The sequence below is a fragment of the Bos taurus genome, chromosome 5, assembly GCF_002263795.3.
Source record: "Bos taurus isolate L1 Dominette 01449 registration number 42190680 breed Hereford chromosome 5, ARS-UCD2.0, whole genome shotgun sequence".
Classification (NCBI taxonomy): Eukaryota; Metazoa; Chordata; class Mammalia; order Artiodactyla; family Bovidae; genus Bos; species Bos taurus.
This window is the reverse complement of record NC_037332.1, coordinates 106,498,302-106,517,011: the sequence shown is the minus strand read 5'-3', so window position 1 is coordinate 106,517,011 and position 18,710 is coordinate 106,498,302. Positions and strand designations below refer to the sequence as shown.

General features: G+C 49.9%; 1 protein-coding gene across 3 annotated transcripts in view; it reads right to left on the bottom strand.

The window, feature by feature from the left end:
- The window catches only part of TSPAN11 (tetraspanin 11), a 62,149-nt gene that overhangs the window by 30,240 nt on the left and 13,199 nt on the right, over positions 1-18,710 (bottom strand). For all 3 annotated transcript variants that reach the window (XR_806919.4, XM_005207202.5, NM_001080325.1), the window contains one exon: positions 2,391-2,485. Coding sequence is in view for 2 of the 3 variants with exons in the window: in XM_005207202.5 (XP_005207259.1) it covers positions 2,391-2,474 (84 nt within the window). In the remaining variant the exon portion in view is untranslated. The remainder of the gene's footprint in view (positions 1-2,390; positions 2,486-18,710) is intronic.

The following is an 18,710-nucleotide window of genomic DNA, read 5'->3' as shown; positions in this document are numbered from 1 at the left end:
GGGGAGGACCAGCCACTGGACTCTGGGGTGTGTGGAAGGGGTCCTCGAGGACAAGATCTCTCCCTGGAGAATTCTTGAAAATTCCCAGGGACTCTGTGTGCCGCCGAATGCATGGGGCTGGGCTCTGCCGTGGGAGAAGGAAGACCAGGGGTCTGTCCCATGTCTATTGAGATAGTAGGGAGTCCGGGGGACAGATGCCAGAACCTCAAAGCTTGAACCTTTGAAACTGACCATCCCCTGCATGGGGAGGAGACTTGGCTGACTGAGTCCCTGGAGGCTGGGCCGTATTCAGCCAGACCCCCTGGGCAGGGGTATTTTTAACTCAGAGCAGGAGGTCTGTGTGGGGAGCTGACTTTGGACTTTTGGCCTCCAGAGCTATGAGACAACAAATTTCTGTTGTCTGAAGCCACCCAATTTATGCTCCTTTGTCAAGGCTCCTCAGCAGCCCAAGACAGTAAGATACTGGGACAATTTTTCCTTATTTATATTTTTCAGTATTTTAAGATTATTAAAGTAGACACATCAGACTTTCATGATCAGGAAAAGCATACTTCTTCTTTAAAAAAAAAACCCTCACTCAGCGAGTATCCTAAACACCCCACTGGATTTATCTCTGGGAATCGGAAGTGTCTACACCCACAGAGCATACTGATCACATCCACGTGACTTTATTGTTCTACTGTCTTCCTCTATACAACTTCACTATTCCAGGAAACACTTGCCCAGGAAGATAAAAGGTGCAAATAAAATGAGTTTATGGTTTGTTTCAGGAACTTTGCGTTTAAACATGTATCAGATTGTTCAACTTCTGAATAGATAGCATCACATGTCTCCCCTCCAAGACTCTTTGAAACCTTGCCTCAGTGTGTGCATCAAATCTTAACTGCTGCACCAGGACCCTTCCCCATATTAAGCAATTTCATTTATCTTAGTGAAAGACCGAAAAGGCAGACACAGCCTATCTCTGCCTCTGCCTTTCCGAGATGCTTCCAAGACTGTATCTTTTGCCATGGTAACAAGGAAATCTAGCCCAGCCTCATCAGCAGGTTGATCTGGTGGCATTTGGGGCCTTCTACATCTCATGTATCCAAAATACTGCATTTATTGAGTGCCTTCTGTGTGCAGAGACGGAATCAAGCACTTTACATACAGACACCGTTTCAGGGCATCTGTGAAACACACCAATAAAAGATAAACTGAGGCACATTCAAAATCTGAGGTTGATTTGAACAAAATCTGAGGTTGATTTGAATCTAGGCGGCGTCCCATCGAGCAGTTGAAAAGGAGCTCTTAGAGACGTATAACATGAAAGATTTTTCCAGGCAGGAGGGACAGGGAACAAGCACATTATTCAGGCAAAAATGCAGGTTTGTCACTGCAGAGCTAACTTTTGTTTAGCTGGGGATTCACTGGAAGGACTGATGCTGAAGCTGAAGCTTCAATACTTTGCCCACCTGATGCAAAGAGCAGACTCATTGAAAAGACCCTGATGCTGGGAAAGACTGAAGGCGGGAGGAGAAGGGGGCGACAGAGGATGAGATGGCTGGCCGGTATCACCGACTCAATGGACAAGAGTTTGAGCAAATTTCGGGAGACGATAAAGGACAGGGAAGCCTGGCATGCTGCAGTCCATGGGGTCGCAGAAAGAGTTGAACACGACTTACTGATGAACAACAACAGCCTCAGACAGCACAGATGAGCTGCTCACAGCAGAGCTGCCCACGCTGCCCACACCCTAGCCCTCCAGGCCCAGTGAGACCATCTCACAAAGTGATATACACACTCCAGTATCTGGCTACTTTGGGCACCTGATGGTATTCTGCTCCCGGTTACCCGGAGAGTTGTCTCAAGTGGACAGACTCCTCTGCTCCTAGAGGACCTAGTCTGGGCAGTTTCCTGGGGTGGGGTCACTATGGAGACCATTCCCCAAGCACAGAGGCATCCTGCCCCCCGCCCTGCTGTTCCCCACCCCACCCCAGGACTTGCATCTCTCTGCCTCAGGCCTGGAGAATGTGAGTCATAAGAGGCAAATGGGCTTCAAACACAAAGAAGCAGTTATTAGAAGCCGTCACACTTCCCGCCAGGCCCCAGGGCCTCGAGCTATGGCTGGGAAGGCAGAGTGGACCCCGTGGGCTGAGGAGGCTGGGATACAAGCGAGGCCGAGCATCCTTCTCTCAGAGGCCGTGACGCTGCCCATGCCAACCTGTGGACTGAGACTTTCATTCCCTCTCAGTAATAAATGCACACATTTGCTCTCAAGCAGGCAGAGTTTGCCCCTGAGTGGTCTTTGGAAAAGAAAAAAATCCACGCCAGAGTGATAACACAAAACAGCAAAGATGACTTGACTCACTCAGTGCTGGGGTAGCAGGGAGCATGCTGGGGGCACTTACCCAGAAGAAGAAGTTAAAGATGAAGAGCAAATACTTCAGGTAGACGGTCAGCCAGTCATCCTGCTCCACTTTGTAGTGGGCCATGGCTGCTGGGCCTGCAAAGAAGACACATGCGTGGCCAGGGCGTCCAGAGAGTCAGCCTCACCAGCCCAGAGCCAGGCTGCCCAGTGAGGCTCCTTTCAAGGGGCTCCCAAGCCTGTCTGACCGGGGGCTCTGAGGTTGCAGGTATGCAACCCTGAGCAAAGAACAGAAAAACCCAGAGGCCACTGGACATACAATGGAGGTGACCCAGACAGAATTTTCTAGGCCTGTGGATCTTGGTTTGCCCCCTCTGACGTAGGTCTAACCTGCAAGTCTTCCCACCAACTTTGCACCTTCCTGCTGTATTCTTTTTAAATAGGCTTTTCTGGTGGCTCAGATGGTAAAGAATCCGCCTGCAGTGCAGACCTGGGTTTGATCCCTGAGTCGGAAAGATCTCCCGGAGAAGGGAACAGCTACCCACTCGAGTATTCTAGCCTGGAGAATTCCATGGCTGTGCTGGGTCTTAGTGGTGATGTGTGGGATCTTTAGTTGTGACACGTGGGATCTTTAGCTGTGGCATGTGAGCTCTTGGTTGCGGTATGTAGGATCTAGTTCCCTGCCCAGGGATCGAACCTGGGCCCCCCACAATGGGAGTGCAGAGTCTAAGCCACTGGACCACCAGGGAAGTCTCCAGTCCTGTTGTGCTCTTACTCTCTGCCCTGTCTCAGCAGGGTTGCCAGACACAAGTGCGTGAATGCACACAACACACACACACACACACACTCAGTGCACCTGCTTTGCAGTGGAATCCTGCATCGTTTGAATAGGACTTTTGCACATGTAGGTGAGGCGTGAACCTCAAACCAGAGCACCGTGCTCGGAAAGGGCCTCAATGATCCCCAGCCCACCTTGCCTGCCCCCAGCACATCGACTTTCCAAAGAAGGAAATGGGTCAGCGGGCTGAGTGGCTTGGCAGGAGGAAGACAAGAGCTCTGGAGCCCAGCTCCTGGGTTCCAACCCTGATCTGTCACAGCCACGTGAGAATCTGGGTAGTTAGGGAACCTCTTGTCCTCCACGTCCTCATCTGGACAGGAGGAAATGATGACGATGCCTGCATAGCGGGATGTCTTGCAGACTCGACGGGATGGTCTCTGTGAGGGGCTGACCATAGTCCCCAGCATGGGGTAAATCTCGGTTGGCTATTTTGATTACCTGGGGCAGGGATTAAAATCAGGATGTCAGCCGTAGAACTCCTAGTCTTTGCCCCAGAGCCATGGTCCCTCCCCTAGCCCTGGTGGATGCCCACTGGTGGGCTCCTTGGGCACTGGCGTCAGTGAGATGAGAAAGTGAAGGGTCACTGTGCCCGGGGGTCTCATTTGCATCTAAGATCCAATAGCAGCCTCTGTGGTCTCTACTCGGGCTCCTCGTCTCCTGGGAACCTGTACACACACACGCTAACACTCAACATAGCTGCTCATGAAGGAACTGCCCCTTTAGGGGGACCTCTTTTATTCCAGACCCAGAGCAGCAAGGCCATCGTTCTGCCCACCCCTGTGTCCTTCTCCACAGTTCCCACCACTGTCCAATCGGGCTCTTCCCCCACCGCCTTGCCCACTCTCGGTGACTGGTACTGGTCCGACCCAGATTATTTCCTCCAGAGCCACTGCTCTGTGATTTATTTTGAGCTCAGGGGCTCCTGAGACAAGGCAAGAGGAAGAGAGAAAAGAAGAGGTGGATGTCTTATTTGGGATTTCTATTTGCAGACCTCAAATAAGGTAATTTAAGACTTTGTCTTCTCATTAAAAAAAGACAAAACCCATTTTCTTCCAATTTAGTCTGAGAGGTAGGGTGGCAGAAAAAATACAGAAGGAGAAAAAAGGAAGCGCTATAAAAAAGTGGCTGGAGTTGGCTAGGCGACTGACCCAGGAGCTATTACACAGTCATCATGCAGGTCACCAGGCGGGTCCCTAAAAAGGGACCCTCTGGGCCAGTGGGCTCGGCCTCTCCTGTCTGTATTCTCCTCTCCCTGTGTCTGGTCCTCCCCTCCCAGCCAGGGCCCACTGGATCCATGCACCAGAGCCTTCTCTTGACCCACAAACCGAGGTATCAGGATACTCCGAAGGAAACTGTATTTAAGAGTTCAGGCAGGTGACAGGATTTAACTAAAATCACACATTGCTAATGGCAAAGTTTCAGCCACTAGGGGTAGAGAAGACAGAACCGCAAGGGTCTGTGGAATGTCAGGGTCAGTACAAACCTCTGGGCTCACTTAATCCAAACTTCTGCAGAAGAAATGAGGAAATTAACACACATCTGAGTTAAGTCACACATTTTAACATAACCTCTCTCAAGTCACATGGCTAATGGTTTCCTATCCTCCCTGTTGTGTGCTTCTTCCATGGGGCCCTACCATCTATGGGGCCCTCTGCTGGGGGTGGCAGAGGTCCCCAGAGAAGTATCAGAACCAGCTTGGAGCCAGATGCCTGGATGCGAAATCTAGCCTTGTCATTTCCTGGCTGTGTGACATGGGGCAAGTTACTTAACCTCTCTGTGCAGCTGACACTGAGCATTTATCACGTGCCAAGCCCAGGACTAAGTGCTTTACACACATGATCTCGTTCCAGCTACCCAACAGCCCTAAGAAGTAGTAGTTGTTGTTGTTCAGTCACTCAGTCGTGCCTGACTCTTTGCAACTCCATGGACTGCAGCACACCAGGCTTCCCTGTCCGGAACACCTCCTGGAATTTGCTTAAATTCATGTCTATTGAGTCGAAGATGCCAGATGGATGAGATGGTATGAAATAGAGTTACTCTCATTTTGCTCGATAAACAAACTGAGACTCCAACAGGTTAAATAACTCGTCCGAGTTACAGAGCAAATAAGTGGTAAAACCGGAACAGAACGAGGAGCTTCTGACTCAGCCCAAGCCCTTATCCACCATGCACTGCTGTTGGGACCAGAGCTGCCAGGGGAAGGGAGCTAGAAGGACCGAGGCTGCTGGCTTTCCTAACACTTCCCCCTCAGCCTTAGGACCAGAAGCCCCCATTTCAGTTGGGTACCTGGCCACCTGGAGTGGATGACACTTTCCAGCCCCCCGCCCTGCTGGGTACTGCCAGGATTAACTGATGGCAGAGGGCACGGAAGCATAAGCAGTATATGCACCTTCTTAAAGTAACATTTTTGGGTGAACGTTTCCCGTGTGTTTGAGAAGGTAAACCCTGTCACCATGAGCTGCCATTGTTCTATAGCCATCAATTAGGTCAAACTTTCTAGTTGTGCTTTTTACAGCTTCAGTCTTACTGATTTTATGTCTGCTCGCTCTGCCGCTACTGCTGCTGCTAAGTCGCTTCAGTCGTGTCTGACTCTGTGCGACCCCATGGACTGTGGCCTACCAGGCTCCTCCGTCCATGGGATTTTCCAGGCAAGAGTACTGGAGTGGGGTGCCATTGCCTTCTCCGCTGCTTGCTCTGCTGCTGCTGCTGCTGCTAAGTCGCTTCAGTCGTGTCCGACTCTGTGCGACCCCATAGACGGCAGCCCACCAGGCTTCCCCGTCCCTGGGATTCTCTAGGCAAGAACACTGGAGTGGGTTGCCATTTCCTTCTCCAATGCATGAAAGTGAAAAGTGAAAGTGAAGTCGCTCAGTTGTGTCCGACTCTGTGCGACCCCATGGATTGCAGCCTACCAGGCTCCTCCGTCCATGGGATTTTCCAGGCAAGAGTACTGGAGTGGGCTGCCATTGCCTTCTCTGCTGCTTGCTCTACTGACTCTTAAAAAAGGTATATCAGACTCTCACTAGGACCATGAACTTATATATCTGTCTTCAACTCTGTTTATTGTTTTCTTTGAAACATTTTTTATTAAAATATAATTGATTTACAATATTGTGTTAGTTTCAGGTGTATAGCCAAGTGATTCAACTATATATATATAACAATACATAATATTTAATGATATTATATAATAATATATATACTAATCTGAAAAAGAATATATATACATATATATGTATCAGTTCAGTTCAGTTGGTCAGTTGTGTCTGACTCTTTGTGACCCCATGAACTGCAGCATGCCAGGCCTCCCTGTCCATCACCAACTCCCAGAGTTTGCTCAAACTCATGTCCATTGAGTCGGTGATGCCATCCAACCATCTCATCCTCTGTCGTCCCCTTCTCCTCCTGCTCTCAATCTTTCCCAGCATCAGGATCTTTTCAAATGAGTCAGCTCTTCGAATCAGGTGTTCAGCTTCAGCATCAGTCCTTCCAATGAACACCCAGGGCTGATCTCCTTTAGGATGGACTGGTTGGATCTCCCTGCAGTCCAAGGGACTCTCAAGAGTCTTCTCCAACACCATAGTTCAAAAGCATCAATTCTTTGGTGCTCAGCTTTCTTTATAGTCCAACTCTCACATCCATACATGACCACTGGAAAAACCATAGCCTTGACTAGATGGAACTTTGTTGGCAAAATAATGTCTCTGTTTTTTAATACGCTGTCTAGGTTATATATACATATATATTCTTTTTCTATACATATATATTCTTTTCCTATACATATATATTCTTTTTCAGATTATTTTCCATTATAGGTTATTGCAAGATATTGAGATAGTATATATATATATATATTTTTTTTTTTCTTTTTCAGGTTATTTTCCATTAGAGTTTATTATAAGATATTGAGCATAGTTCTCTTGTATACAATATGTCCTTGTTGGTTAGCTCTGTTCATTTTTGCTTCATATATCTTGGCGTGTATATAGATTTGGTGTTGTGATATCATCCTGATGGGTCAACCCCTTTATCATTAATAAATGCCACTCTTTATCTCTAGTAATCAGAAATATCCTAAAAGTAAGGCAAGGCATGTCTCTTTTCCCCTCTTCCTTCTTCTAGTAAGTTGGAATGCTGATGGAATGGCTGGAGCTCAAGCAGCCATTTTGAGCCATGAGCTGGAAACCATGAGTTGAAAAGAGCAGAGCAATCAGTTCAAAGAGCCCGGATCTCAGATGATTTTGGAGCTGCTACACCATCTGTGGGCTGTTCACCTCCAGACTTAGTTTATATGAGAGAACAAAAAAACTGATGGTTCTTTAAGGTATGTGTTTGAATATTCTATCACCCACAGCTAACTTCAGCCTGGTGTGGTGGATGGAGTGATAAGTACAAATGTCTGCCAGAGAATGCGAACAGGGTCGCTGAGGATGGGCAGTAAGATGGGCTGTAATGCTGGGCACTGGTCACCAAACTCTTCTAACTGTATACTTCATCACTAAAATGTTTTCAGCATACCCCATAAATATGTATATTTATTTATAAATTTTATTCATGGATTGTTGTCAATCTATATAGTAAATACCATCAAAGCTTAATTTTGTTTTTTGTTTTAAAGATGAAAGTAATTAAGAATCCTAAGTAGATTGTCTGTCTGCACTTTGAGGCCCACTGGTATGGGCTGTAAATGGAGGGATGAGAGGTGTACAGGCAGGTAGGGGTCAGACCACAGGCAGCCAAGCCTTGGACTCACATCCTGAGAACTTCAGGAAAGTGCTCATCAAGGGGGTCCCTTGATGAGACCTGCATTTCAGAGAGAGTCCCAGGGCAGGGGCAGCACGGGGCTGGGGCTGCCTGAGTGCTTGGGGAGACCAGTTAAGCAGTTGGTACAGTTGAGGCTGTCCAAGAGAAAGAGAGCAGGGTCTGAACAGGCCAGGGGCAGCGGGCTGGAGAGCAGGGGGCAGACACTGAAGGCAGGTGCACATACAGCCAGGAAGCAGCGGAGGAAAGATCCTGGGAGGAGGAAGCGGCCTTGGGGAGACTGATTCACAAGGGACTGGCCGAAGGAGAACAGGGGAGCCAGGGGTGGGCCACGGGGCCACGTGCTGCTGAGACAGCCAGTCCCAAGAGCCTGGCAGGTCTCACCTTTGCCAGAGCAGCATCAGCGGAGGATGCTGAGGGCTAGGGATCAGTACTGGGGGCGGGGAGGGAGTGGAGACCCAAGGTAGGTATTTTCAAATAAGAAGGCGGGGGAAGCAGCTAGAAGGCTTAAGGTGGAGAAGCATTTCTGACTTTGTAAGAAAGGGTGATTTGCATGTTCATCTCACGGGGAAAGACATCACAGCCACCATTAAACCCTCCTGGCTAGTGACCAGGGATGGGGGGACGGGCTGAAGGCGGGTGGGTGGGCCCCAGTGGTTCTAGATGGGCCCAGCAGGCAGCCGGCTTAGAGTACTCTCCTCCCTGCCCTCCTTTCTCCTCGCTTTCTTCAGCCCTCCCCTGTGATTAAGACCATCTCCTCGGCAGTAATAGGGGTGGGGATGGGAATGGCGGCAGCAGCCCCTGGAGAGGAAAGCAAACCCCAGCTGCCTGATAGACTTTCTCCTGCCCCCTGCCCCCCTGCACCCCCAGTGACTGGAGGAGCCGGGCTTCGGATCATCTTCCAGAACCATTTCCCCCTGAGCTCCAAGGAGTGTCTCGTGATTTCTCAGAAACAGACTCATCTTCTTAAGTGGGTTTCATTGGGTGGGCAGGAATCAATGGGAGGACGCTCCTCTAAGGGGTACGAGACAGACAGTGGTGGGGGAGGCAGGCGGGGCAGAGACCCCCCTCCCCTCAGGGGATGATAGTCAACTGTGTCACAGGATCCCAGAAAATCCTGTGGGTATGAGGAGGTGACCCTGCCTCCTTGACCCTCGCTCCTGGTGGCTCAGCCAGTAAAGAATCCGCCTGTCAGTACAGGAGACCTGGGTTCGATCCCTGGGTCGGGAAGATCCCCTGGAGAAGGGAAAGGCAACCCACTCCAGTATTCTTGCCTGGAGAATTCCATGGACAGAAGAGCCTGGCGGGCCCCAGTTCATGGTGTCACAAAGAGCCGGGCACGAATCAGCAAATGAACAACAACAACACAATAATACACTGTCTATAACACACTCTCTGCTCCCGGGGTCTCACCAACCCCTTATTCTCTGATGCTTTTGTAAGCCCTAGCTCAGGCTGGAGGTGCCCTGAGCCTCCATCTCTCAAGTGGAGAGATCCCATACTTGGGGTGTAGGGGAAGCTTGGTGATTCTAAAATAAAAATGAAGCCAGTATATTTGCTGTGGAAAAACCAGCTCCACCCTCTCCATCAGTTAAATAAGTGCCACTTTCCTGCTCTGGGTTCTTGCTCAACAAAGGGTCAGGCCTGCGTGATGGTCAAACAGTTGGAAAGGAAAAAACAGACTAAGTGGTTTAACGTGTAACCAAATACAGGCTTGGAATGAACCCTGGCTGCAGCCGCTGCGTGTGTGGGCTTTCTTCACCCTCTTCCCTCTCTGTTTCATTTCCACATGCCTGACCTAGTCCTGGTGGGTGGACCATCCCTCTGAAGGGGTCCGAGAAGTGGAGCTCCCTCAGGCCTCCAAGAGGGACAGCTGGTCAGAACACAGCATTCCTGACTTGGCCCCTTTGAGAACTGGGAAAGCTGAGCCCCGGGGTGGGCTGGGGGTCACACTGTGGCCAAGGTCACACTGCAGATTAACGGCAGGACAGAGAGCTGGACTTCTGGCTCTATGGCCACCAAGAGGATTAGGATTGGCTGATATGCTTATCATCATTAACTTTTGCTAAATTGCTAATAGGTGCTTAGGGGCTTCCCAGATGGCGCTGAGGTAAAGAATCTGCCTGCCAATGCAGGAGACATGGGTTCAACCCCTTGGTTGTGAAGATCCCCTGGAGAAGGGAACGGCTACCCACTCTCATATGCTTGCCTGGAGAATCCCATAGACAGAAGAGCCTGGTGGGCTACAGTCCATGGGGTCACAAAGAGTCAGACAGGACTGAATGACTAACAACAACAACAGGTGGTAAGCACTGCACTGAGTGCCGTAGGCGCACTAACTGATTTAACACCAAAGACAGCCACGAGAGGGTTATCACCCCTTTTACTGGGGAGGAAACCGAGGCACAGAGTGAGAAAGTGGAGAGGGATGTGAGAGTGGGAGCAGATGTTTACTGGTCTTTGGAAAATTCTAGTTTCGGCCTCTTGTAACCGCTTCCAGCTCCGTGGTCTCTAGCTGAAGCTGAATGGAGGGGTCTTCGCCGGGCATAGACCCCAGATGGGGACTGCAGGAGGGGGCGGGGCCGATGTTCTCTGATCTTGGGAGGATCCTGGGTCAGGAGTGCCACCAAGACCCCAAATGCCTGGGGACCCTGAGGGGGACCAGGCCCCTCTCCCTGCTCTTCTATCTCCTAGACCTCAAGGCTGAGGACTGGCAGCTGTGAGTGCTACAGCAAGACTGCGGCTGGCCCGGGGGCTCTGAGTGACCACTGGCTTGTTCTGTTACATCATCGTGTTTACTGTGGGCAGGGAGGGATGCAGGTGATGCTTCTGGACCACACATAGGTTCAAATGCTACTTACAGCATCATGTGGATGGTGCCAGAGGTGAAACTTGAATTAAAATCCCAACACCAAGAACTCTTAGTCTTAATCTCCAGAGACACATATCTTCCTAAGTACGGGGCTATTTTTTTTTTTTTTTCACTTCATGTGCAAGTACCAATGTGTGTTCAACGGATTAGTCGGGGCTGCGCTCAAAACCTAAAGCAGGTGGTTTGTCTGCCTTCTGAGTCTCTGCAGCGATACATACACAGTCTTCGAGGTTCTGCCTGTAGGCGAGTATCACTCTCTGTTGTTTTACTGAGTCCTTCTTTAAAAAAAAAATCGTTGTCTGAACCCAGGAAATGAGCACTTCCCTAGCGCTTATGATAGGAATCAGTGAACAGGGAGGGCCTCCCTGGTGGCTCAGTGGTAAAGAATCCGCCTGCCAATGCAGGAGACATGGGCTCGATCCCTGATGCAGGAAGATCCCACATGCCTCGGAGCAACTAAGCCAGTGAGCCACAACTACTGAGCCTGTGCTCTAGAACCCGGGAGCCACGACTACTGAGCCCATGTGCCACAATTACTGAAGCCTGAGCACCCTCGAGCCCGGACTCTGCAACAAGAGAAGCCACTGCAACGAGAAGCCCAAGCACCACAACCCACAACTAGAGGAAAGCCCTTGCAGGAGCAAAGATGCAGCACCGTCAAAAAAAAAAAAAAAAGAATCATCGAACAAGCAAAAACAGTATTAGTCGGCGGATTAGAAGATGCTGGTGTGAATATCAGCTGTCACCTATGACTGTGTGACCCTGGGCAGGTCCTAGGCCCTCTCGGGCCTCAGCTTCCTCATCTGTGGAATGGGGCTGATGCTGGTCCGGCTTTGTCTCCCTTGCAGGGTGGTCATGGGGATCACACGAGCGGAAGAATTTACAAGAACTGTGTGTTATATGAGGACAACCTCAGTGCCATGCCAGGGTGAAGGGATTATTACAACCAACGCCCTAAGAGGAACAAGGTATGGGTAACCTGATAGAAAACATCAACCAGAGGCTGTGTATCTGACAGCTGGAAACATAGGCTCACGGCCTCTGCACCTAAGCCCGCTGCCCACTAGTGGGGTCACGTCAGTGGCCACAACAGGAGACCGTGTCCTCAGCTGACCGGGAAGAATGCACCTGCAGAAAATCAATACCTTCATCAACAGAGTTGATTGGTCCAGACATGACAGTCATTTAAAAGAAGGGAGCATAAATATTGATAATATTTAACTAAGGCTACGATTAAGATGAGCCTCAAGTCATGAAAGTCTATCAACTAACCTGCGGTGGAAGCAGGCAGGGTAAGAATGATAAAGAATTATACTCTCTATAGATTACAGGGAAATCGATTTGAGCTTATACATTGAAAGGCAACTGAGCTTTAAAGGGGATGTTTACTGAGGATTATACTAGAAATAGTATGGTTGATACCAGTAAAGAGCTCCTTAGGTCTCTATCAACCATGTTTAATATGAACCTATAAAATACATATTTGGACATTATTTTTCCTAGACTTTCCCTTCTTATCTTTCATCAGCATCTCTATATCTAAGCTCTCTTTCACCCAAATATGTTTCTATGAGCAATTTTTGTACAATCTCCTGCTGGATGGGTTGGTCTCAGTTTTCATTTGAAAGGCTTCCAAACTCTGACATGGGTCATCTGAAATTTTCCGGTTTGTAAGGACATTCTGCTTAAAAGTGTGGCCAAAAAAACACATTTTTTCTTATACTTTTTAATACCCTTCTCTTAAAAGGTAGATATAGTTGAGTGTTATCACTCATTTGTATTTTGGTATGAATTTGCTAAATCGGATGATTTCCTGTTTTACCAAATTTTAAAGTTGAAGTTCGATAAATACATAGTAAAGTGTAGAGATCTTAAGTGTATAGCTTGATGATGATCTTTTTCAAAGTGAATAGATTCATTTTAAGGCTATATATTTCCCTCTGAGTACTGTGTTGGCTGCTTTCTGCACATTTTAATTTGTCATATTTTCACTATACATTTCAAAGTATTTTCTAATCTCCACTGCCATTTCTTTTTTGATCCAGGATTATTCAAGTGTTGCTTGATTTTTCAAACATTTGGAGAATGTTTTAGTTGTGATTTTCTTGCCGATTTCTGGCTTGACTCCACTGTGGCTTGAGAATATGCTCTGTATCATCTTAGTCCTTTGCAATTTGTTGAGACTTGCTTTATGGCCCAGAAAAATCATTTCCTTTAGTGAATGTTCCATGTGTGTTGAAAAGAGTGTGTACTTCTCAGTTTTCTTAATTACGTTTTTAAAACATATATTTCTACTGAAAAAGAAGCGGGGAAAGGGCAAGGGTTTTGGTGAACTTTAAGCACCTCATCTCCATTCTCAACACAGGAAGATGCTTCGAAAGGAACACCCTCTGTGAGGTGGAAGAAGGGGCTCCAAGGCAGGGCTGCAGCCTGGGGGGCCTATGGATGGGGCTCCATGGGACAGCGTGGCAAAGCCTCTGTCATCAAAGTAGGGCTAATGAGGTCATTAAGCACAGAAAGGGATGTCTATCACCCCTACTGATTCCCTCCATAACCCTTCTGTCCCTCTGCAGGATGTAAGAAGGACTAGCCTTGGCATCTAGAGACCTGGGTTCTGCTCCCATTTCTGTTTCTAACTCGCTCTGTGTCTGTGGGCCTTGATTAGGTGGAGTTAGTGGTAAAGTACCCACCTGCCAATGCAAGAGACATAAGAGAGGCAGGTTGGATCCCTGGGTCAGGAAGACTCCCTGGAGAAGGAAATGGCAACCCACTCCAGTATTCTTGCCTGGAAAATCCCATGGACGGAAGAGCCTGTCGGGCCACAGTCCATGGGGTCGCAGAGAGTCAGACACGACTGAAGCAACTTAGCACATAAAACTGCAATGACTCTGTATCCCTTACTGAGGTGGGTAAGGCTGCGTCTCTAGTCTAGGACTTCCTGCTGGCATGTAATTTCTGCCTCACCTGAGGCTCCGTGTGTATGATCGTGTGCTTACACATAACAAGGGCCAATATTACTGATCCCGTACCACCTGTCAGGTATGGTCCCAAGCCCTTTGGAAGCATCCCCTCTTTTAATTCTCACAGTAACCCCATGAGTAGGCATAGGCATTACTCCACGTGACAGAAGAAGAAAGGGAGAGAGACGGGACAGATTCTGCCCGGGCCAGTCTGTCAGTAAGCAGGGAGTGGAATTCAGAGTCACGCGGTCTGGCTTCAAAGTGGACTCTCCTCGGGGGCCCATATGTTCCAGTTTGCCCCCCCAAGGCCAGTTTCTTCGGACAGTCCTGGTTCACACCTACTGCCTTGACATGAAGATTGGCAGTACTCTTTTCACTTAAAAAAATATCGCGACGTGGGTGTTCAGTCCTGGCTCTTCACCCCTATCTTACATCATGTGTCAACAACGTTCAACATTCCTCGAGTCCCCGACTCTTTCTGGCCCATCCCCTCCACACGCTGTAGATTTCTCCAGCCCACAGGCTCTGACATCCAGACTCACCAACGCCACAGAGAAGCATAAGGCATTTCCCGCAACCACAGCGCTGGCTAAGATTTGAGCTAAGTCTGTATCCTGAACATGCTCCTGGCACCCAGCATCAATGGGTGGGGAGTGAATGGATGGACGAACATACGCACCAAAGAGCCACGTGAAAGCCTGTACCTGTAAGAGTTACAGAACTATGTCTCACAAGTTCCCCAGGATACCTGGGTCAAAGGTGATGAAAAGAGAGAAGCAAAACTTACGTTATCCTTTGTGCGCCCTGATGCACACAAGTGTGGAAGGCATTTTGCACAGATGGTTCAGCACCAGCCCGGCACCTCTCGCCAGGCCTCCCGGGACGTCCCGCCCGAGCCACCGGGTGCTTCCTCCCTCCTCTCTAGGCCACCCTCTCCTTTCCCTCATCTTTCAATGCCAGCCCCAGCTGAGAAACACAGTCCCAGATCCACGGTGCATCAAAATAGAAAAGCTTTCTGAAAATAATCCAAACGCAGCACGAAGGGGACCAGGGACCGGGACATACCCCCAGGGGGAGATACCTGGACATACAGGTGCCCCCTAGAGGAGGCCGGCCTCAGATGAAACCACAGGTGTTGAAAATAGACGTAAATCAGCTCCTCTCCGACCCCCACGTGCCCTCTTTTCCCTGCGCTGGCTTCAGCCCTTAGGGATGGCTCCCCAGCGAGGCTAGGAAAGCTCACAGCCCTGAGGGCTGCCCCAGGGGGCTCTCAGGCTGACAAACCCTCTGGCTTCCTCCCCCTCCTACTGCAGGAGGCCCAGTATCAGGCAGTGGTGGCTGAGCTGTTAGAGGTGCGCTGAGCTGGGAAGTAGCTCATTAAATAAACAAATACCAGCTCTGAGGGAGGCAGGTCATCCTGCTCTGTTCCAGAAACAGAAGCTTTCCTAGTCACGGAGATGAGCTGTTTTAGGGCCCAGAGAAACCATCTCCAGCCCCAGCACCTCTTCCAGAGTCTGGCCAGCAGTCCGAATCACAGCCCCCTCTGGCTTTGGCCCTCGGCAGGGCCAGGCCTTCAACGGTCTTGACGGTTCAGCGAAGCCGGTGCCATCACGTCTATTTCATAAACGAGGAGGCTGAGGCTTCCCTCCACACACCCAGGAACCAGGTCCTGGGGTCAGGGACACCAAAGTCCCGGCCCCTTGGGTCTGGGTTTTCCGCAGGCTTTGCGGGGAGGGGAGGAGTTGCCTCCATGCAGAGTTCACTGCCCTGTTCAGGCTTGGCCCCCGGAGCCCGGACACACCTCCTGAGAAGCCTCACACAGCGATGATGGAGGCTCACAGGGGGCCTTTGAGGGTGGGTTCAGGGTCTGTAGGGCAAGCAGCAGCAGAAGCAGAAGTCCCCAGAGCCCAGGCTGTGAGGCTCTGCATAGGGGAGTCATGGGGGTGGGATACAGCCAGGCGTCTGGCCCCCTACCCCCTCCACTCACCCCAAAGTCACTTCTAGTTGCCAAAGCCAGAGGCAGTGTCTCAAACCCATCCTTCTTCAGCTCTGCTGCCTTTGAAACCACCCATCTCACCTTCCCCTGGAAGCTCACTCTCTGCTGCTGAGTTCAGGGCTCCTCTGTCTCCTGACCCCTCTCCTGGCTCTCCTTAACCCACCTGCCACGAACCCACTCCTTCTGTACCTCTCACTGCTCACATCCTGCCACAGACCCACCCACACCTCTGGCTGCAGTGGGCTTCTCACTGCTCCTGTATCTGCTTTCCCGTCTGAGAGGAACTCATTAATCTATGAATTCATGGAACCTCACTGTGTGATGCGCCAGGTGCTGGGATGAAAGATGAGAGGTGACTGAGACAGCCCCGACCTCGCAGAGACCACAGCTGGGGAGTCAGACACATGGGCATCACTTCCACACCATGCACAAGGCTCAGACAGAAACGTGTGCACGGGGCCAAGGAGGGAGCCCCGGAAGAGTGCTCAGGATGAGCGGGAATTTAGCAGAGAAGGTGCAAAGCAGGTCTATGCCAGGCTCAAAACTGGCATTTATTCTGAAAGCATGGGGACACCACTGGACCTTCTGACTCAGGGGATGACAGGATTAGAGTCACTACTTAGGAGGTTAAATTAAGTAAATCCAAATGGTTAAGCAAGTTATAAAGCAGAGCCTGGGGTTGGGGATGAGTATTCACTTAAGCGAATTCTCAAAATCACCCATGGGCCCGGGTATGTGTTTTGTTGACTTCTGGTGGCTCTGTAAGGTCACGATAGAGACTGTGGTATTAGGAAGGCCAGTTCAGTCCAGTCGCTCAGTCATGTCCAACTCTTTGCAACCCCATGAACTGCAGCATGCCAGGCTTCCCTGTCTATCACCAGCTCCTGGAGCTTACTCTAACTCACGTCCATTAAATTGGTGATGCCATCCAACCATCTGATCCTCTGTCGTCCGCTTCTCTTCCCGCCTTCAATCTTTCCCAGCATCAGGGTCTTTTCCAATGAGTCAGTTCTTTGCATCAGGTGGCCAAAAGATTGGAGTTTCAGCTTCAGCTTGAGTCTTTCCAATGAACATTAGGACTGATTTCCTTTAGGATTGACTGGTTGATCTCCTTGCAGTCCAAGAGACTCTCAAGAATCTTTTCCAACACCACAGTTCAAAAGCATCATTTCTTGGGGGCTCAGCTTTCTTTATGGTCCAACTCTCATATCCAAGGGCTGGCCATCTCAGCCACCATCGGTCCCAGGCAGCAGCCTAGGCTGCCCACCCGCACGGGTGGACCAAGCCAGGGGAGCAGAGGAGGCTGGTGGTGAGACGTGGGACCCTGAATCCACCAGGGAAAATCATTGCTGCTCCGAACTAACACCACAGGGTTTTAACTCTGATGCACTGGGTCTCAAATGCACCTTTAAAGAACAAAGCATTGCCATCAAATGTACTTACTGCTCCCACTAAAACCAGCTTAATTATAGTGAAGAATACAGTCTATAATTTTTCCCACACTCACAGATGGATCTATATTATAATTTTCCTGATCTTCTTGAATGAATGGATTGCACTTTCCACCTAGAAAGAGCTGCTCTTTTCATCATCCACATGGAGGCTTGTGTGTGAGGCCTTGTTGGGGGTAGGGAGCTGCTTGATCATCATCCCCAGGGAAGGCAGGCGCTCGGCATGAGGGGATTTGGGTGGGAGAGCGTGTGCCCTGGACCCCAGGCGAGGAACAGGCACTGAGGGTGGTCTTCCCTTCCCGTGATTCCCAAAGAGAATGATGCTCGGAATGGCTAATGGACATGGCATGGTGTTACAGAGGCACTGCAGACAGGGGAGGGCCCAGGTGTCCGGGTGTCTAATTTGGGGCAGCCCTCCCTACCTGCCAGCACCTTGGGTAGGTCACTGCCCTCTGTGTACCTCAGTCTCTTTATCTGCATAGGAGGACGCTGCTGTTCTAGCAGGACATTCTTTTAGGTAAATTTTCCTGTAGAACCTCAACATATGAAACAGATAAAGTATGGCTTCTCTGGCAGAGGGGGTGTGTTAAGCCTCTTCCCCACATTCAAGTTCACTTGATCCCTGTCTCCCCTCCCCTACACACCCTAAAGCGGGAAGCACAGAGAAACCCACTCTAGCTCCGTCTGAGGCCAAGATGCAGGCGTGAGCCTCTTTATTCTCTAATGGTACCATCACCCGGCACTAGGGATTGTGGGTTTGCGTCCCACCTGGGTTGCACTGAGATTCGTTTTGGAGAAGGAAATGGCAACCCACTCCAGTATTCTTGCCTGGAGAATCCCATGGACGGAGGAGCCTGGTGGGTGACAGTCCGTGGGGTGGCAGAGTCGGACACGACTGAGCGACTAAAGAACAACAGCAGCAGCAACACGACACTGTCCACGGTCGATGAGCCAGGGGAGAACCAGGGGTCTGCATTCCAGGAGTCTGCATCATAGGCCCAGGAGATATTTTTCGAACTGAAAGGGACCTCCATGATCATCTGAGAAGCCCGTCATCTGATAGATGGTTTGGGTTGTGCTGAGATTCCCTGGTGGCTCAGACAGGAAAGAATCTGCCTGCAATGCAGGAGACCTCGGTTCTATCTCTGGGTCGGGAGGATCCCCTGGAGAAGGGAATGGCAGCCCTCTCCAGTATTCTTTCCTGGAGAATCCCATGGACCGAGGACCCTGGGGGCTACAGTCCATGGGGTCGCAAAGGGTCGGACATGACGAGCGACTATAATTTCACTTTCAGCTCGTGTGGTCCTCCTTGGCCTCAGCCCCATCCTGCTTTTTCTTTCATTTTTTATTGTGGCAAAATACACACAACATAAAATCTACTGCTGTCACCATCTCAGGCCACCTGCACAGACAAGGGGAGTAATAAAGCCAAGGGGTGAGCAATTCTCATGATAACTACGAGGTCGGCATTCTTAGGACACCCAACCC